The 21,476-nt window shown below is 42.2% G+C and overlaps 2 protein-coding genes across 2 annotated transcripts in view; one reads left to right on the plus strand and one right to left on the minus strand.

Annotated features, from left to right (window-relative positions):
- The window catches only part of CDC20B (cell division cycle 20B), a 45,225-nt gene extending 37,625 nt beyond the window's left edge, over positions 1 to 7,600 (plus strand). Inside the window, exons 10-12 of the mRNA XM_046001153.1 lie at positions 1,400 to 1,525; positions 1,991 to 2,108; positions 7,416 to 7,600. Coding sequence (XP_045857109.1) covers positions 1,400 to 1,525; positions 1,991 to 2,108; positions 7,416 to 7,600 — 429 coding nt within the window. The remainder of the gene's footprint in view (positions 1 to 1,399; positions 1,526 to 1,990; positions 2,109 to 7,415) is intronic.
- A 4,084-nt stretch (positions 7,601 to 11,684) lies between these two features.
- Positions 11,685 to 20,119, minus strand: GZMA (granzyme A). Its single transcript, XM_045998817.1, has 5 exons — positions 20,011 to 20,119; positions 17,356 to 17,497; positions 14,674 to 14,815; positions 14,205 to 14,474; positions 11,685 to 12,042 (listed from the first exon to the last, which is right to left on the minus strand). The coding sequence occupies exons 1-5, from the start codon at positions 20,078 to 20,080 to the stop codon at positions 11,881 to 11,883; spliced, it is 786 nt and encodes a 261-aa protein (XP_045854773.1). The 5' UTR covers positions 20,081 to 20,119; the 3' UTR covers positions 11,685 to 11,880.
- Between the last annotated feature and the right edge of the window lie 1,357 nt (positions 20,120 to 21,476).

The raw sequence follows: 21,476 nt of genomic DNA on the forward strand, positions 1-21,476 counted from the left end.
TACTCTGATAGAAAAGTCCCAGACCTCTGGTGTGACTTTGGGCACATTCTCATCTCTCAGCAGTAACTGTGGTCAGACAGATGGGTACACTGGCTGTCCAGACCTACCTGAACTCACACCCCTGAGAGGAAACCCACTGTGAAAAGGAGGAGGAGGAAGGGTGCTGCAGAGTTAAACCAATATTCCATCAAGCTCTGCATAATATATATTTTTATTTCTCTGTATTTTAAATTCTTATTTCTAGTAAAAAAAAAAAAACAACAACAACAACCTATACTTTCATTCCTTTGGCATCATAGATATATGTCTTGACCTCAACATTGTTCCAGAATATTTATCACTCACAGATCAAAGAAATGGTTCTACTTTATTACCTATGAACAAATTTGTTAGAATGAGAACATACCAAGTTAACACAGAGTTTCCTGATACAGGGTGTGATACGTCTTACCAGCTGCTAACACACGGTAGTGGCTCAGTACTCTGGCTTATGCGTTTTAATATCCACAGGACATTAAGAATGATTTAAGGTCCAAATTCCCATCATTAATGATTTGAGAGAAATCTAGGGAAAATGTATGTAAAATACTCTGTCTGCGGACAAAATACAAAAACCAAATAAAGCAAACAAACAACAACAACAACAACAAAAAACCCAACACGTGAAAAACCCAAGATAAGCAAAACAAGTTACTTTCTTATGTGCCTTGTCAGAAATACAGTGAATTGAACCAAGGGCCTCTGAAGTCTGAGCGAGCCAAGCGTTGGGCAGCTAATGGCAGGATGGACATGCAGATAAGGATACATGGATAAATACAGTGGAAATATTTATTAGACTGTCCTTTAAAATTAGTGTTACTCATCATTTCAGTTGTCAGTATAAATATGCAATACTGACCCTTATTTTTCAGGATTACCTATAGCCATTTATAAGGAAGTAAATCAACAGCAATTTTCCTTTCTGAGATGTATTAGGAGTTGAAATGCATGAGAGTTTTGGGGGTGCAAGCAATCATGTGTGGCTCCATTTTGTCCTTTCTTCTCAGACTTAGAACCTAAAGACACAGGTAGACAAATGAGAGAAAAATTCATTTCTTCATCAGATTTCAGGGGGCACATGTCACCTACTCCAACAGCACATTTTTACCCCATAGGACATGTTGAGTGTAGTTTTTAAAATATATTATTGGGTGATTTTTCTTTGTTTAAAATATTGGCAAATTGTTTTCAAAATTTCAGGAAGGCACCTAATAGGTGATTTCCAGTCCCTTAGACGTAATCTCTAGAGAGTGCCTTTGCTCCTGCCTTTAGATCAGAGCCCCAGGAGCGCCGTGGTATATGGTGTGAAGTTCACTTCCTCCAAGCCTGAGCTGTCTGTGTGATTATTTGAACTTTCAAGGCCATGGATTGGTGTCCCTGGCAGTCTGCAGTCCTTGCTGTTGGAGGCGGCATGGAAGATGGACACTTACGTGTCTTGGACATAAATACTGGGCAAAGCATCCAGACCCCAAGCACAGACTCACAGGTAAACATCTCTGCTGGAGTCTGCCTTCTCTTTGATGTTTTAGAACCTTGTGAAAATGATCGCTGTTAGAGCATAGGACCAAACACATCTCTCTGTACTTGTGAGTCTATAAAGACTTCAGTTCTTGGCAGTTTGTTTTTGGAGAACCTTTCTCTGTGCGTTGCAAGTTGATTTGTGTATCCTTTCCTTCTCCCTCTATTTCCCACACTTTCCTTCTTTCTCAGCACTGCTTTGACTGTGCTCAAATTCGTAGGTTCGTTGCACCCAAACCTATTTGTATGCTTAGTCTTCTGTTGGCTTGGGATCAACTTTCCTACAACTAAAATAGTTCCTCTCACACCCTAACCCCAGCTGTGGACTGGAGGAGGGATGTGGACTGAACATATCACCTGGTATCCATTTGAAATACGTTCATAATGAATCAGACATTGCCATAACTCTGTATTTTTTTGTCCATTATTACAGATTTGTTCCCTAATCTGGCTGCCTAAAACAAAGGAGATTGTAAGCGGCCAAGGTAGTCCCAAGAATGATGTGACTGTGTGGGCCTGTCCTGGTCTGGCCAGGTCGCGGGGATTTTTGGGTAAGCACACAGGTGACTAAAATGCGTGTTCCCATTCCTAAGTGAGCTGTCATTGGCAGGAAAAGCCCTGAATGAAAGGTCTCTTCTGGCTTTTTCAAGTATTTATTTTATCAGGGAAAAAGGCCTATATCCACCCCACCTCAGGGTGTCTGTAGATGAGTATTTCTGAATTTGACTCAGACTGTTCATCACTTACAATGGTCCTGTCTTCTCCTTCTTGCATACATGCATGGATGAAGAGTGATGATCAGGGAGAGTCTCCAAGTGCTTTTTGAACTCTGGAGTTAGTATCATAACTCCTCTTTCCTTATTTTGCGGAAAAACCAGGAGTGCTACAACGTGTGGGTTTATTCAATATACATCTACCGTGTGTGAGGCACCTTTGCGGGTGGGGAGGACATACATGTAAATAAGACAGACATCATCTTTGCCCTCAGGGAGCCCATACTTTAGTGGGAAGAAACAGACCAAAAACACCAAATGTATACAGCGTTCCATAGTGATAATACCGTGACTCTCTTTGTAGATTGTGAGAATGTTATTCGGCAACAACAAAACACCCTTAACAGAAAGATTTCCTGCTCCTGCTGGTCTGTCTGACCTCAGAACGACTTTGATATCCTTAAGCTGTTAGACTGTGTGATTTGGTGAATAAAAATGTAGGCAGTTCTTGACAGAGCTACCTGGGTGGCCAGGCCTGAGTGTACAAAGGACATGAATTGATCCTTTGTATATTTTAAATCATAAGATATTTAATTCATGGGATATGTTTTCTGATTAGGGAAATTATTTTATTTTATTTTTTTAAAGATTCTGTTTATTTGAGAGAGAGAGAGCATGAGCGGTGGGGAGGGGCAGAGGGAGAGGGAGAAGCAGACTCCCTGCTGAGCGGGAGGCCGCCATGGGACTTGATCCCAGGACCCTGAGATCATGACCTGAGCAGAAGGCAGACGCTCAACTGACTGGGCTCCCCCAGGCGCCCTAGAGAAATATTTTTAATGAAGCCTTAAACCCGGTTCTTTACAAAACTACAATTCCAGTAGATAGTTAGATCTTTCAGTGAGGTAGGGACCTCTGATAGACCCTGGAGTCAATTTGCTGATACTGGCAATAAAGAATGAACTGAGCTGGTACATTTCTTTCTTTTCTAGCCTTTAAGAGTTATGAGTTCTTCAGTCGCCATGTCTTACGCTTTTTTTCATTGATATCAGACAGAATTCCAAGGAGTACATTTAACCTTTTCTTCTCTTAACACGTTTATGATTAGAGAAGATGCAGTTACTTTCCAGCTTTTAGACACCAATGCTCATCTCTGACCCAGTAGTCTCTCCCACGGGCTTGTTTCCCCAGTGTTTAGCAGGGTGGTTGTTATATAAGCATACATCAGGTGGTTAGCATTAAAAAGGTGAAATAGAATAGCAGGGAATGGAAACAATGTAAAAGTAGGCAATATTTTGTGACACTTTTGTTACAGTTGTTCAACACCATATGCATGTTTAAATATGGGGTGGCAACATAAAATGTAGTTTTGAACGGTGGATTGTGGTCATAAAGCTTAGAAAAAGTCTATTCTAGATTATGGCCACGCCTTTCCTTCGTCTCACCCTGTTAACCACACTCATGATTCTCTGGGGGGAGAATTCTATTAAAGAGGCCTTCCCCATCTAACTAGAGAAGGAAGATAACTTAAGATCATCTTTCCCCTCACCTTCCAAAAGTTGTATTTTACAAGCTTTGAAACAGGAATATGTAACTTTCTAGCCTGTAGGTGAGGTCTGGTCTTTGATTTGGTTTCATAGTCCTTAGCACGCACGTGCCTTGATAGGTGGTCTCCTTTATAATGATTGCTGTATGAAGAACACAAAACTTTCAAATAAAATCCTTTCAATGATAATACTCTTGGAATTTAGGGATGTGAATCCTAAAGGATGGCCTTTGTCTGAGGTAAAGACAGCATTTCACACTAAATCTAGTAGATTAAGATTTTCACTAATAGGAGAGAAGTGTTTCAAGAATGCTTTTGCTTCTTGCTTGTGAGGATGAGGAGAAAGGGGAACCCTCCTACACTTTTGGTGGGAATGCAAGCTGGTGCAGCCACTCTGGAAAACAGCATGGAGGTTCCTCAAAAAGTTGAAAATAGAGCTACCCTACGACCCAGGAATCGCACTACTGGGTATTTACTCTAAAGATACAAATGTAGTGATCCAAAGGGGCACGTGCACCCGAATGTTTATAGCAGCAATGTCCACAATAGCCAAACTATGGAAAGTGCCTAGATGTCCATCAACAGATGAATGGGTAAAAAAGGTGTGGTATATACATATACAATGGAATACTATGCAGCCATCAAAAGAAATGAAATCTTGCCATTTGTGACAATGTGGATGGAACTAGAGGGTATTATGCTGAGCAAATAAGTCAATCAGAGAGAGACAATTATCATATGATCTCCCTGATATGAGAAAGTTGAGGGGCAACGAGGAGGGTTTGGGGGGTAGGAAAGGAATAAATGAAACAAGATGGGATTGGGAGGGAGACAAATCATAAAAGACTCTTAATCTCACAAAACAAACTGAGGGTTGCCAGGGGGAGGAGGGTATGGAGAGGGTGGTTGGGTTATGGACATTGGGGAGGGTATGTGCTATGGTGAGTGCTGTGAAGTGTAAACCTGGTGATTCACAGATCTGTACCCCTGGGGCTAATAATACATTATATGTGAATAAAAAATATTAAAAAAAATGAATGCTTCTGCTTCTAATACAAACTCCATATTCCTAACAAATTCTGGAAGCAGTTCTCCATTTTTTTAAAGTCAAGACATTTTTCAAAGCCTGCTTTGGAAAAGATTTGGAATTTTTTTCTTTATTACTCCTTTTCTATCTTTTTTCTTTTTTTCCTCTTCATCTCAACCCATTGTAATAAAGAATGAAGGCATATTTATCACCTGTTATGTTTACTGAATTGATTTTTCTTAAGTTTAAAAGCATTCATGTAATAGTCTACATTTATCCTAACTAAATTAAGTGGTTTTCATTTATATTGCTTTTTTTTTTTTTTTTTTAGATTTTATTTATTTATTTGACACAGAGAGAGAGATCACAAGTAGGCAGAGAGGCAGGCAGAGAGAGAGGAGGAAGCAGGCTCCCTGCGGAGCAGAGAGCCCGATGTGGGGCCCGATCCCAGGACCCTGAGATCATGACCCGAGCCGAAGGCAGCGGCTTAATCCACTGAGCCACCCAGGCGCCCCTATATTGCTTTAATTTATAAATGTTTAATTAAACAATAAGGAGCAGTGGTATTCCCTAGGAAAAGAGATTCTTCTTTGCTGTGGGACTGGAGAATGGCCTAAAGGGTTAAAGCACTGAATTTGATACTAATTCTGGCTCTGCCATCAATTAGTGCTGTGGCCTGGGACAAGGCAGTTGATGTTCCTGAATTTTGTTTTTCATCTATAAAATAAGGGAGCTGCTTTGTATCTATGAATCTAGATTTTTTTTAAATGCACTGGCACACCCAGAGTCAAACCCACGTCTCTTTGGGGGCATATGTGCCTGTGTGCATATGCGTGCATGAGCATCCAGGTGAGCATTAGGCATGATGTGTGTGGATGGAAAAATTCCCGTGTCTAAGAAATGTCTCCTTCAGGAGGGGAATATGTCTATGTACTCCTTGCTCCTGAGAATCTGGTGTCAGAGGATAAGATTATTTCTGAAATTCCAGATCTCATTTGAATTGAAAACTGTACTAGTTCTATGAGATGACCACCCACCTAGCTATATTTTATGTGTGTCCCCAAATGCCTCCTCAGTCAAAAACTTACACAACCTCTTTCCTTCCCTCCATCCTCCTGGCCCCAGCCTTCTTTCATGGAGTCAGTTTTGTCTGCTTTGGCCTGAACGCTTGATTGTTAGCTGTCACTGTTGGGTTAGGATAGATTTTGCCAAGTATTTTCCAAGGAACGTGAGCCATGTGAGAAGTTCATGTCAAAAGGACATGACTGGGGCGCCTGGGTAGCTCAGTGGGTTAAAGCTTCTGCCTTCAGCACGGGTCATGATCCCAGGGTCCTGGGATCGAGCCCCATATCGGGCTCTCTGCTTAGCGGGGAGCCTGCTTCCTCCTCTCTCTCTGCCTGCCTCTCTGCCTACTTGTGATCTCTGTCTGTCAAATAAATAAACAAAATCTTAAAAAAAAAAAAAAGGACATGACTTTGGTCAACTAAGTTTCAGAAATGCTGCTTATTATAATCTTGTCTCCCAAATAAAGCAGTCTTGAAATAAGGAATCCTGTTTAATTTTTTTTAACCTGGAGATCCCAAACTAACATGAACATTAAACACTGTTTTCTTTTTTAATACCTATTAACCAACTTCATATGGAATTACTGTTCCGTAAGATGTTCTTTAGGAGACGATCAGCTAGATAACAGAAAAAGGGAGATTGTCTCCAGAATTACATAACTAAGACTCATGTCTGCTTTGTGTAGAGCTTTTTGGGTCCTTTCCTATTAATCTGCCTCAATTTATTTGATTATCTCCTTGAAACTTAGGTCCCAAGGGATGACTTTTTGGAGAGGATAAGGAGGATGGGATGGGAGGCTGGAGCACAGCAGTTAGCAATTCCTGGGTGCTGGTGGAGTAGAGAAGATAGAGCTGACAATGGTTTGGGGCATGAGGGGTGTGGTGGGCTAGAAATGATCCCGCCACTCGTCAAATCCCTGGAAGCTGTGACTGTGATCTCCTTTAGCAAAAAACTGACATAATTAAGTCAAGGACTGTGAGATGAGGTCATCCTGGATGGGCCCTAAATCCAATGACAAGTGTCCTTCAGACACACAGAAGAGAACAGGCACATGGAAAAAAGGGCCATGTGACCACAGAGGCAGAGAATAGAGTGATGTGGCCACAAATCAAAGATAGGAGGCAAGGGTTGGAAGCTCCCCAGAGCCTCCAGAGGGAGCCAGTCCAGCCGACGCCTTGATTCTGGACCTCTGGTCACCAGAGCTATGAGAACATAAATTTCTCTTGTTTCCAGCAGTGTGTGGCAATTTGTTATGGCAGCCCTAGGAAACGAATAAAAGGGGGAAGAGCTCTGAAAGGGAAACCCAGTGAAGCAAAACCTCAGCCGCCTGAGGTTGCTGCCCACAGTTAGCTCGGACTGGTGTTTACCACAGCAGAACACAGTGGGAGCGCCAGCTCCATATATGGCAGGTTTCAGAGAAGCCTTCATCCTGGGAGGGGATACGGGGGCCCCCACCTCAGCAACAGCCCTTGTAATGTGGGCCATGAGCTGTCTTCCCTTCTTCCCGCAGGCCACAGAGGCAGAGTGCTGCACCTGGCTTTGAGTCCAGACCAGACCCGCGTGTTTTCTGCTTCAGCAGATGGCACAGCCTGTGTATGGAGCTGCTGTCACTCAGCAACTCCACAAGCTCCAGCTTCCTCACTTCAAAGTGAGAATAATGGCAGTGGCCATGTCTTCTCCACGGGGTGGTTGTGACAATCAAACTGGATGACGTGCTTTTCCTGAGGTGAATGTTCTCGTGACCTTTCTTCTCGTGCTTATTCGCTCTGCTTCCTCCTGTTCCATTCCCAGATATTATCTTTGCCTCTTCTCTATTTTCCCCTCCCTCATTCTCCTCTTCTTCTTCCTTCTTTTTCTTTTTTCCTATCTCTTCCTTGTTAGGGATGCATTTCCACTGTGATAGCAGAGATTTCTATAGCAGAGATTTCCAAACACCTTTTTCCCTCTTGACTTTTCTCCCCATCTCCAGCCTCTTATTTCTTTCTGCCTCTGGATATTTCCTTTCTGAGATCCTTTCCTGTTTTAGCTTAAACCAAATACATTAAAAACATCCCTTATTCACTTGAAAAATATTGGTTAAGATCCCACTATATGCTAAGCAGTATGTTAAGCATGCCCATTATTTCCTCTCAAAATGAGATCCCCTGTAGAACTCCCTTGTCCCTCTCCCTCCTCTCATCCCTATCTTGGGCATCCCATCGTCCAGGGAACTTCCTGATTATTCCATTCCATGCTTAATCTGTTCACACCTTGTTCTCTTCTGTTTCATTCTAGTCATGTCCTGAATACCTGATGACCACTTCATTGTAATTCCTTCTGTTTTTCTCTCTTTATTCTTCATGGGTCTCCACCACATAGTTAGGCTACATTTCTAAAAGCATGGTGGTGATCTTCTCAGCCCCTGCTCAGAAACTCTCAATGACTCCCTATTACATAGAGCCCTCACCTCAACCTTAGGGTCCTGAGCCCTAGAACAGCCATAGACCAACTGAGCAAAATTGCATGTGGTCGTAACACTTACAAGAACAGGACTTTGGATTTGATAATTGCTAAGTTTTTTTTAGGCTCGATCAGGCCACTGTTCTCTCTCTCTGTTTTTTAAAGTAGGCTCCATGCCCAGTGTAGAACACAACGTGGGGCCTGAACTCACAACTCTGAGATCAAGACCAGAGCTGAGATCAAGAGTCAGACTCTTAACGGACTGGGCCACCCAGCACACATGTTCTTTTAAATGGTTTTTTTTTTTTTTTTTTTTTTTTAGATTTTATTTATTTATTTGACAGGGAGAAATCACAAGTAGGCAGAGAGATAGGGGGAAGCAGGCTCCCTGCTGAGCAGAGAGCCCGATGTGGGCTCGATTCCAGGACCCTGAGATCATGACCTGAGCCAAAGGCAGAGGCTTAACCCTCTGAGCCACCCAGGTGCCCCATCTTTTAAATGTTAATCCTTGCTCATTTCCCGCGTTGACCCTGGGCTAGGTCTTTTGATTTCCTGCCTTTGTGCTTTTGTCGGAGCTTTTCTTCTAGTCTGGAATTTCTACTACTCTCTTCCTTTTCTTTGCTCATCGAAGTCTTAACCTCTCTAGGAAGTGTTTTGAGATGATGTTACTTGGGTTTGAACTCTTGGCATGAGTCTATACCATCCACTTGAACATTTCTTGTATCCTAAAGACTTCCTTGTACCCACTCTTTGTCAACACCTTTCCATTATTCTGACCTCTACACTATACTTTTGTTTTATGCCAACCTGCAGATAAACGGAATCACATCTTTTATATTCTTTTTGACTTCTTTCACTCACTATTAAGCTCGTAATATTAATTCATGTTGTTACATGTAACTGTAGGCTTTTCTTTTTCGTTGTTATGTAATATTTCCTTGTATAAATGTATGACAATTGTCAATCCATCTTATTGTGGATAAATATTTGAGCTATTTTCCATTTTGACTTTAAGAATAAAGTTGTGGGGCACCTGGCTGGCTCAGTTGGTTTAAGCATCTGACTGTTGATTTTGGCTCAGGTTATGATCTCAAGCCCTTTGTCGGGCCCTGTACTCAGTGGGGAGTCTGTTTGAGAGTGTCCCTTTGCCCCTCCCCTTGCTCATGTGTCCTCTAAAAATAAATATATCTTTTAGAAAAAGAATAAAAATTACTATGCACACTCTTAATCATTCTTTGGTGGACAAAATCACACATTTCTGTTGGGTATATACCCAGGTGTGGAACTGCTTGGTCATAGGATATTGAGTTTTAAGTAGTCACTACAAACTTGCCTAAGAAGTATCAGTTTACCCTTCCATCAGCAATGAATGAGGGTTCTATGCAACTACTTTTTAATTGGACTTAAAAATCTGTAATGTTGCCAGTAGGGAATAGTCTATCCTTTTATTGCTGTTAAAATTCTAACTGTGAATTAGGGATTATAGCAGGCATCTACAATATCATCCTAGGGACTCTCTTAGAGCCCTGTTTTAGATGTTAGCACCAGACTTCATTTATTAGTGTAAGGACTCCCATCACCAGCTATATATTGAAATCACTGGGGAGATTATATAAAGAATATTATATCCTCAGTATCATGCTTAGTGAAATAAGTCAATCGGAGAAAGACAACTATCATATGATCTCCCTGATATGAGGACGTGGAGATGCAACATGGGGGGTTAGGGGGATAGGAAAAGAATAAATGAAACAAGATGGGATTGGGAGGGAGACAAACCATAAGTGACTCTTTTTTTTTTTTAAAGATTTTATTTATTTATTTGACAGAGATCACAAGTAGATAGAGAGGCAGGCAGAGAGAGAGAGAGAGGGAAGCAGGCTCCCTGCAGAGCAGAGAGCCCGATGCGGGGCTCGATCCCAGGACCCCGAGATCATGACCCGAGCCAAAGGCAGAGGCTTAACCCACTGAGCCACCCAGGCGCCCCACAAACCATAAGTGACTCTTAATCGCACAAAACAAACTGAGGGTTGCTGGGGGGAGGGGGGGTTGGGAGAGGGGGAGGGGGGTTATGGACATTGGGGAGGGTATGTGCTATGGTGAGTGCTGTGAAGTGTGTAAACCTGGAGATTCACAGACCTGTACCCCTGGGGATAAAAATACATTATGTGTTTATAAAAAATAAATAAATAAATAAAATTTTTTAAAAAAATATTATATCCTCAGTCTCATTGAATGCAATTAAATAAAAATTTCTAGAGGTAGGGCTGAGGATTTGTAATTGAGCTATGCTCCTTCTTTGTTTTAGGAGGCTGTCTCTTGGTGTTGACGTGTGTTCTTGGCTTGGGTATACATTGTGTGTGTGCATGTGCATGTACACTTCTAAAGGAACTGATGGAAATTGCAGGAATCCATTCACATAATCACATTTTGAAGTGGCTGCTGGACTGACGACTCTCCACTAAGTTCAATGTGCTGAATAACAACACAGGGGTTTTTCAAGGAAGACTTTGAGCACTTACTGCCTAGTATGTGATGGCAGTAACCATTGTGTTGTCTGGATCCACCCAGGCTTAGGGCTGAGGAGAACCAAGAAATCACCTAGATAATCAAAGGCTTCTATGCAAACCCATGAGAGAGGAGGCTGACTCTGTTGTATACGTCTCTTGTCTGCCAAGAAAAATCATTTCTGTCCCGTACAATTTTATTTTCTATTTCTCACCTGCCTTTGGAAAACACGGTGAGACACTGCCCTGTCTACTTCTTTCTTAGACTCAGGTTCTTGCAGATAGATGGATAGATTGATAGATAGCATGTGTTGATGTGGAGCAATGGCCTTAGAAGGGCAAAAGCATTTCCTTTTTTTAAATGATTTTAGATTTTTTTTTTTTTATTTGATATATAGAGATAGATCACAAGTAGATAGAGAGGCAAGTAGAGAGAGAGGGGGAAGCAGGCTCCCCGCTGAGCAGAGAGCCCGATGTGGGGCTCGATCCCAGGACCCTGAGATCATGACCTGAGCTGAAGGCAGAGGTTTAACCCACTGAGCCACCCAGGCGCCCCAAAGCATTTCCTTTTAAACCCAAATGCTCCACTGGCTGTTCCTGTTTCCTACAGAATTGCTGAGCCTGTCACTAGACAGACCTGACCTTATTGTCGCTCCTGCTTGGCCCCATTTAGTCAGTGAATAATTCGAGGAAAATATGTATGTCACTTGACACATGGTTGACCCTGGTGACATTGGCTCTTTCGGCTCTCTTGCAATATCTGTAAGGTTGTCATTTCCTCTCCTTCCCCTTGCCAGTGCAGATCTGCCCCCTGAAGGTATAGGAGAAATGGATACAGTTGCATAAATTGATTTTATTTGTGATAAGATTAAGAAGTCACAGCAAGTGCCCACCCCATAAATGGTGAATCACAAAATTCCACTCCTGAAACCAATACTACACTGTATGTTAACTACCTGGAATTTAAATAAAAATTCGAAACAAACAATGAAAAAAGACGTGACAGCAAATGCTCTGAAGTACAATTAGCTAAACAAACCCCTTCATCGTCTTAATTATCCAGCTGAGATGCTTCTGTGAGAGAAGAATATAGACGCCAGGTCCTCGAGGGTCTCCACATTTTCCTGGAAGGCCAAAGGCAGTAATGCCTCTAAAAATACCCTTACATATCAAAGGGCTTCCAGAATCTCCCTGGAGGAAAACAAGAAAGGTAATGGGGATCAGCATGGAATATGTTCACGGGTGGGATGGAAAAAATTCCATTGAATGTGGAACATTCAATGTGAAGTTAAGATCAATCTTGACTTAAATGAAAATTAGTGCTTAAAAGTCCCAAAGGTTGGGACACCTGGATGGCTCAGGATGGCATTGTTAAACATATGCCTTCGGCTCAGGGCATGGTCCCAGGGTCCTAGGATCAAGCCCTGCATCCGGTTTTCTTCTTGGCGGAAGGCCTGCTTCTCCCTCTCCCACTCCCCCTGCTTGTGTTCCCAATCTCTCTGTCAAATAAAAAATCTTAAAATTTTTTTTAAAAAGTCCCAAATGTTTGGAAATGTTTTAGTATTTTTAAATTGGCTTGTTCAATTTATTTATAAATCAGTGAACATGCAATAAAACTTATATTACTGCTCATGTTATCCACCAATTTTGAGACTGATTCTGCTTTAGAAGGGAAACCCTCCTGTTTGTCGTTTTCTTAAAATGCTTAATAACTCAAAGGGTAAAAGACTCAAATGCAGACGAGATATTGAGGCAAAGAGGCATCATGTCTTCTAGTTTTATAAGGCATCATGTCTTCTAGTTTCCCTAGCATGTAACTGTTTTCCTAAAGGAACAAAACCAAAGCGACTTTCCCCTTCGTCCTGTCAGATAGACAGAAATTTCTCCCGCAAGTCTCTTTGGAGCATCTGACACTAGATGGGAAATCCCAGAAACCAGTGGTCACACTTCAAAGTTAACGAACTCTGCCAACAGAGAGGCTTTAGTAGGCTGAGGTCACTGCTTTATGCCCCCTGACTGTGCTACCCACTGTGTGACCCTGTATTCTCTCATGGAACTCTAGAATCAGCAGATTTAAATGTATTGAGGTCTAGAGTCTGAAGTGGTCATTTCACTGCTCTCGCTTTAGGGAATATCGGTGGTGCTAGACAGAAATCCACCGAGAGCTCTGTAAACGCCAGGCTCCGAGTGTCCAACACCTTCCCAGCCATGTGAAGGCATCAATGATCCCTCCTTTTCAGGCAAAAACTGGGCTTTTGAGTACATGAACTAAGGGAAGTGTGTAAGAGCCTGGGACCCCTCCTGAACAGGTATATTTCACACAGGGTCTGAAATTTTCATCATGATTCCATCATAGCCAATTCTAAAGGGTCTTGGGCACTAAGGGAAAGGCAGAAGGATGGCTAAGCTTTGACCCTAGGGTGGCAGTGGAGAGGGGACAGGCATGCTGGGACGTGGTTGTGACCTCAGGATTCTTCATGTGTTTCCAAGGGTGGGAAGGTTCTGGGTTTCTGGATTGTCAAGATGGCGGAAGAGGGGAGGGGAGGAAAGAGATTAAAGGAGAGAAAGTGCAAAGGTGCAGAGGACCAATGTCATCTCTTCCTGGGATGTGCCTAGCCATGGTCCCAAAATGAAGCCATTCAGATTCTGCAGATGTGTAGCCAAGCTTCTGGAAAGAACAGAGACACCTGGATATCTCAGTCTCTGATTCAAACTCCCAGACCACCTACACTGTAACTGCTTCTCTTCAGAGGAGGCTCTACAGGGTCTTTGGGAAAGGTGAGAAATGATAAATTCAGAGCTTAAAACTTTCTAAGGTGTCTCTGCTACTTGTATCTTTAAGCAGAGCCCTGTCCCACTGCCTCTCAGGAGACTCTGGGATGGAGACTTGCACAGTCTCTGTATGGGTCACATTTGAAATTTACTTCCTGGAGACTGAGCTTGGCTCCAGGAAGCTGCAGAGTCCGGCCAGAGATCCTTAGTCAGGTTTGAAAAGGACAGGCATGTCAGACTTGCTAGGTTAAGTGACAGCGAATTTTGGGGGGAGTACTGAGGTGGGGAAAAGGGCATTAAAGTCCTTAGAGAAGCCCTGACTTCAGCTTTCCTGGATGTTACATATTTTCCAATTGAGATCTGTATATGTTTATATGAAAAATGAGAACAAGTTTCTGATGAATGACTTACATGAGCTTACATTAATTTATTTGGGATTTTATCAAACTTCTGTTAAAAAAGAAAAAAAGCACCAGGACCCTGCAGAAGCCAGTGCCTTGACAAGACAAAGCCTGATGTTACGGTTCTCTATCTGCGGGACTTACTCCAAAAGCTAACACGTGGTACCTTATTTTACTTACATTGCACGAGTCTTTTCCACCTTTGAGGCTGCCAGCACAGATCATATTCAGTCCAATCACAGGATTATAATTATAGTGCTTTTCATCATTGCAGATTCTTCGATTTATGACGGTGATATTGACTTCTCTGAGAGTGTCAGACCGAGGGGAGTTATTGCGAACTCTCCCCCAGCCAGCAACTTGACACGTGGTTCCCGGTTTGACATCATCCCCATTCTTAGGGAGAGGGAGGATACTCACATTTTTATTAATTTTTGCTTTTTTGTTCAGCTGTTAGAAGACAAACATGAAGACTTAACAAAATAAATCATTTAAATAGGCCTGTTTTTACTTAAATTCTAGCCCTACCTTCAAGGACCCCATTATGTAACTATTGTCTATAGCCACAGAGCACCAAGGAAAAAATTTCCACGGAGGCGGCCAGATGGTAGGATGTTCTGTGACTGTGAAGTCTATCAGAGGTACCTACCTGTAAAAGTTTCAGATCCCCCTCATGTGTGTGTGGGTCAAAGCACGGATAAGGACGCTCTTTCTTAATATACATTATCTGTTTTTCTGACTCCTTGTTGGTTATTGAGTGGGCTCCAAGAATGACCTGGGAACTTCTGTTCCTGGAAACAGACACAACACTGTGAACTGGGTTTACTCTTTATATTAGGAGCTCAGCATTTTATATGATCTGCTTTACTGTCTCATTTGTCAATCTACTTTCTGTGGCAATACTTGTTTGTGGCTCAGAAAGAAAAGAAAAAGTGTAGTTTAAAGAATAAAAAAAATGTTTATGAATTTGTCATCATCACCACCAGCTTCTTTGCAACACTAGACTAGGTCTGCTGAAAAACAACAAGAGAACTCCTCGGGAGCTAAGGCTTGGGATCTTAGGGGTTAGGGTTTTAGTGAACCCTCACCCTCCTTGAGCTGTGGTGGAGAATCAGGTTGCAGAATGCTGGAAAACAAAGATCTCAGGGGTCTAGAGATGGAAGCAAAAGGCACTCAGTAATTGTAGAGTAATGCACTGAAGGGATCTTTGTAAGAGAACAACAAACTTAAAAGGGAAAACTTTCCGAATATGCTTGCTCCGTGATCCCTATTTGCATGGCACTGAGTGTGTGTATATTGGGGGGATGGTGATCTGAAGCAGGGACCCAGGATCCTTTCTGTTTTTTTACTCCCTGCAAAAGGTTCATTTTGATTCATAAAATCAAAATACTCAGGAAGCGCCTGGCTGGTTCAGTAGAGCCTGTGCATCTTGATCTCAGGGATATAAACTCAAGCCCCACATGGGGCCTGGATCCTACTTTAAAAATGCTTTCTGGTGTATTAATGATTAAGGTTATCATCATTCACAGTGTAGTCTAAAACCAACCAGATCGTCACACTGTCATTTTTCCATTACATCAGCTGATGTGAGTATCACTTAAGAAACTAGAACTGGTTGGGGCACCTGGGTGGCTCAGTGGGTTAAAGCCTCTGTCTTCGGCTCAGGTCATGATCCCAGGGTCCTGGGATCGAGCCCCACGTCGGGCTCTCTGCTCAGTAGTGAGCCTGCTTCGCCCCCCCCTCTCTGCCTACTTGTGATCTCTGTCAAATAAATAAAATCTTAAAAAAAAAATTTAAAGAAACTAGAACTGGTTTCAGTCGAGCACAACTGAATGATGAAATGTTCTATACATCTGCCTCATTCAAAATGGTAACCACTAGCCCCCTGTGGCTACCATGGACCTGAAATGTGGCTAATGCCACCAAGGAAATAAATTTGTAATTTTATTGAACTTTAATTTAAATTCACAGAACCACGTGTAAATTCATGTAACTGTATGACAGTGGCTACCATATTGGACAGCCAAAGTTTAGAGGCTTGATTATGAGAATGGAGGAAAGACCAAGCCTGGAAGAGCTCTGAAGGTAGAAGTCAGTGGGGGTTAAGAGATGGCTGAGATGTGAGAGACAGTCAGAAAAGGAAAAGGGAAAGTATTAGGAGCAAGCTTTCTCTACAAATCAGAACCTCAAGGAGATACCACCTCACACCAGTCAGAATGGCTAAAATGAGCAAGTCTGGAAACGACAGATGATGAGGATGCGGAGAAAGAGGAACCCTCCTACATTGCTTGGTGCAGCCACTCTGGGAAACAGCATGGAGGTTCCTCAAAAAGTTGAAAATCGAGCTACCCTATGACCCAGCAATAGCACTACTGGGTATTTACCTTAAAGATAACAAATGTAGTGATCTGAAGGGGCACGTGCACCTGAATGTTTATAGGAGCAATGTCCACAATAGCAAAACTATGGAAAGAGCCTTGATGTCCATCAACAGATGAATGGATAAAGAAGGTGTGATATATATATACAATGGAATACTATGCAGCCATCAAAAGAAATGAAATCTTGCCATTTGCAACAACGTGGATGGAACTAGAGGATATTACGCTGAGCGAAATAAGTCAATCAAAGCAAGACAATTATCATATGATCTCACTGATATGAGGAATTTGAGAAACAAGACAGAGGATCATATGGGAAGGGAGGGAAAAATGAAACAAGATGAAACCAGAGACAGAAACAAACCATAAGAGACTCTTAATATCAGGAAAAAAACTGAGGGTTGCTAGAAGGATGGGGGGTAAGAGGGAAGGGGTGGTTGGGTGATGGACATTGGGGAGGGTATGTGCTATGGTGAGTGCTATGAATTGTATAAGACTGATGATTCACAGACCTGTACCCCTGAAACAAATAATATGCTAAATGTTAATTAAAAATATAAAAAGAAAAAAAGAAACAAGCTTTCTGCTTGACTGTTGAGCTCAGGCTCCCAAAGGGACACTTTAGTTTTACCCTTTCATACCGTGGTTAATTCTCTCTAGTCATGAAGTCAAGACCAGAAGCAAAGCCTTGTAGCGCTCGGAGCCGGTAGCTCTAGCCAAGTATGACAGCAAGCGTGTGGGTGCCCACTGTGGATCCCGCAGGGGTCTGATCCTTTGGGGCTGAGTCTGAGCTTAACTCCCTGCTGGGGTAAAACAATTTCCCAGAGACTTAAGTGATGTGAAGATACTAATGTGAGCTTCCTGTGGTTTTAGTGAAGATTTATTCTCTTTATTACTATTCCCCCAAATGAGAACATCTGTACAAACATTTTTAGAACCCGAGCACTTACAGGACACAGTGAGCAGCAGTCAATACCCAGTCTTTTGCAACCAGAGCCCCAGCACAGATGACATTTTCTCTTTTAAGTAGCACCATGTAGGGTCTTGAATGAGGAGTCACTTGATTTCCTCCAATAATTTCTACACAAAAATCTGTTAAAAAGAAAAAGACAAATCCTCTCAGCACCCACCCCAAAGAGCTCTCCCTAAAGCCATGTTCCTGAGAGCACACATGCTTTTCCTGCTTGGAGAAGAAACATAGGTCGCCCCCCTTACCCTCCATGGAGATGTTTGGATATCGGAATGTAAATCCCACTCCTGCTGGACTCCCTGAGAGCATCCTGCTTTTCTTTCACCCACAGAAGCTGGGCCATCAGCAGCTCCAGGGATTAGGAGGCTGGAAATCTGCCACAACCGCGGAGGTCAGGTCGGTTGCGGTTGCTCCAAGAGATGCTAGTGATGATGACCACCTTGAAGCACTCCACCCTCCTCCCTTCTGGCTGAGTCCTGATCTGGGGAAGCAGAGCAGCTTTTAGAAGCCTGCGATTGCCCTTCTGTCCTTGCCAAAGGACTTATAAACTGATATAGTGCCTTTTAGCTGTGCCCCACCTATGAGTTTTTTGGTCATTGTGAGACTTCTGTTTAATTGAAACTGGTACTCTCCTTGTTACTAAATGGACAGAAGAGTATCTATTGCACCCGAGGCTCCCTTTCAACCTGCAGACTGAAACACGTGGTCGAACCGAAGGCCTTTTGCAAAGATGTAGGAGAAGGAAGGAGAGAACTCTGCCTTAATCAAATTTCCATGATGATGGAGCAGGAGTAGGGTTTCATGATTACAGAACAATAGCCTTACCCACAAGAAACCCCATTCATGCTGGTTTAGCCATCTTGTGCCTTTGCCTTTGTGATACGCTTTCAGTCCTTCATCCCTATGCCGGATGCTCTTGGACTCTTCTAAAATACTTCTGACCACTGGCTGAGATTCAGTGGTTTCTCATATAGGTCAGAGTGCCTCTTACCCCATTAATAAAGCCAACTCGCTGCCAAATTCACAATCAGATGTAGATGGTGAGAGTGGAAGCAGATATACTAGACTCTAGAAGTTAAAGGATAAGGAATTTAGAGAAACCCTCAGAACTTCACCCCCACCTCAAATTTTCCTTGGGTGAGTCATGTATGTAAAGACCCCAATGGTACGTCTTTGGACCTTCTGAGCTGCAGAAATCATAAACTTAATAGAATAACTTCATTTTTATTTTACAAAATCATCTGTTGGGTGAGCACAGACACAAGCTTCCAAAAAAAAAAAAAAAAAAGTCAACATCTGCAACCAACCACTCCTAAAAGGGTCAGGGGGTAGAGTTTAGAGCAGTTAGAGCAGGTGAGAAGCAATTCTTGATCCCTTCCCAGAATCAAAATAAATGCGAATGCGAATAAATGCGACCTGGGGTTGGATGCAGCTCTGTTTAAAAAACCCTCCAGAGTATTCTAATGTGTAGGACAGTTGAGACCACTGGCCCAGAGCATCAAGCCTTGCTTTACTCTATTTGTTCCCTTTTTGTGCCCACATTGCTCTCTCTGACCACAGGCAACAAAGAAGAGTGGAGCAAGCCCCTCTGTTGTTTCCTTTGAAGAAAAGATATCACTGGATTTTTTTTTTTTTTTTAAATATCTGCTCTGTTTTCAATGCTACAGAGGATCTAACATGCCTGAACACAGTCCTACTATGCCAGGCTGATGGTCTGCCCACGCTTTTGACCCATATGTGCAGCAACCTTGCTATTTTAAAATTTTCTTCTCATTTTTAGGTGCAAGATAAACTTCCTTGCGGATTCCTGACGAGACAGGTTTTTGCATCAGCCCCTGGCCATCGCTCCCATGTACAAAAGCTGACAGACCTTGGGCTAAAGCCATAGCTAGTGCCAACATGTCAGCATACTGGAGGCAGTCCTAGACCAGTCCTCACTCTCTTGAAGGTTTTCAAGGAAAAGTCTAAAGCCACTCAGGGGGTATAACCTGTCTTGTGATAATGCCATGAGCTTCACAGTGTTTGAAACTGATGCCCATGCAGCTCATATAAAACCAGTCATGTTGGTTACTACTTGGAATGCCAGAGAATTCGCTCAGTACTCCCAAAGAGTCAATGTGGGGACATTCCCAGTGACACACTAGAGAAACGATACAAACTCAAGTCATTCCTGATCTGTTTGGGGTGACAAAGTCAGGTTTTTTTTTTTTTTAACTTCTGTTTAAAACTGTCCATGTACTTTCTGCAGCAAGAAAGACTGAACACCACTTTTCCCTTCCTGAAAGTACTATTTACTTTCCTAACTCAAGCATCTTTGTTTATTTGCTTATTTTGTTTATTCATTTATAAATTTCCAATTTATAAATTGGCAGAAATAAACACTGGCAGTTCCAAAAAACAAACAAACAAACAAACAAAAAACCACTGGCAGTTCCATTATTTTTTGTGAGGAAATTTTAAAGAGGAAGGAAGGATGTTTTTCCTTCTAAAATAAAGACATAGAGTTCAAGGGAGAGTATTAAAACATGGGGAACAAATATCTCCTCTTATACATAGCTAATCTTGCCAAAAGTTTGCTGAAAGTCTGCTCCATTTGCTTAATGGTTATGCCGGAAATGATGAGAAGCAGTCTTACCTCCAGGAATCAGCAGGAGAAAAATGGCAATTGAGAGAGAGGATGCCAGAAACATACAGGAGATCCTCATTGTGGCTGCTGTCCCCACATCAATCGGCACGAAAATCTGTGTTAGCTCTTGACTGACTCCATCTATATATTGAGGGTACAAAGGATGTGGTTTTCTCTCTTTCCAAGTTCAAACTTGAACATTCAGAAATGAAACCCAAGTGAGAACAGTGAACAATTGCTCATTACGAGTGGTCATGCTTTCCTTTGCTAGGACTGCTGAGGGAGGGGAGGGCAACTCTACAGAGTAGGTGGGGATGAGAGGACACTGTTGCCCTCAGAACGTAGTACACAAGGGGAGACTCTAATGTGTTTTGACAGAAATTTGGAGGATTCTAGTTCTCATCAGCAGCAATACTATCTTCTGCTTCCACTAATGGAATCTATTAAGACTTAAATTAGAGCTTTGAAAAAAATTGGTCAGCAACCAAATTTTTTCATAGTTATCTCCTTGGGTTATATAAGGACTAATAGGCCAAGGGCAAGTAGAAATGCAGAAGGGCGTCTTATTTATTAGTAAGCTCCTGCCTAGATTTTTCCTTCCCCACTTTGTGGAAGATAATTTATTGTGCTCCTACCTGAAGTCTGTGGCAGGTGTGAAGACAGAGGGAGTGGGGATAGGGAGTGTTGGCTGTCTGTGTTTCCCTTGATTATTTGATTTTACACCTTGAGATATAGGAAAGATACTGAGTTTCCCCTCCCCTCCCTTCATCCTCCCCTTCCTCTTTCCTCCCCCACCCACTGTCTCCTTTCCTTTCTTCCTTCTTTCTGGACTTAGCTAAAGAAGGAAAATGTTGTCAGACATGGCTATTTTGTTCTAATATTGAGAAACGTCTTTGTTTAAGACAGATCAACCTCAGTCCCTCAAGGAACAATATTCAGTACACTTTCTATTAGAACTGTTTTATGATCTTTTCTGAGCTGAGGATGTGGTCTTAATACACATGGTCGTATGTTCTTTCAGGATGTTTGGTGTTACACCAACCATCCCCAGAGTTAACATACCGACAACTTCAGACCTAGTGGTTTGTTTCTCAGAAATCACATGACATTCTAAGGGAACCCTACTGAGACCCCTATGTTTCCTTTTCCCTAGATATTACATCAAAGGTTAATCATTTTCAGTAAATAGCAGTGGGATACCCAGCCTCCAGTTCTGACAAGTAATTTTAGTGCAAACTTAAAGTCAAGTCTTGACTGACTATGGCTACTAAAAATTTCCTAATGGAAACAGTGACAATTCTGCTGTTTTTTTTTTTAATGTGAATATGGTTGCTATTCCCTCATTTGTGTTGACTCTTAAGAGCTTTATGAAATATATTTTACATACCATTAATTTCACCCATTTGACATTTATAATTGAATGGTTTTTAGTATATTTACTGAGTTGTGCAACTATCACCATAAATAATTTTAGG

Source organism: Meles meles, chromosome 3 (genome assembly GCF_922984935.1).
Source record: "Meles meles chromosome 3, mMelMel3.1 paternal haplotype, whole genome shotgun sequence".
In the NCBI taxonomy this organism is placed as follows: domain Eukaryota; kingdom Metazoa; phylum Chordata; class Mammalia; order Carnivora; family Mustelidae; genus Meles; species Meles meles.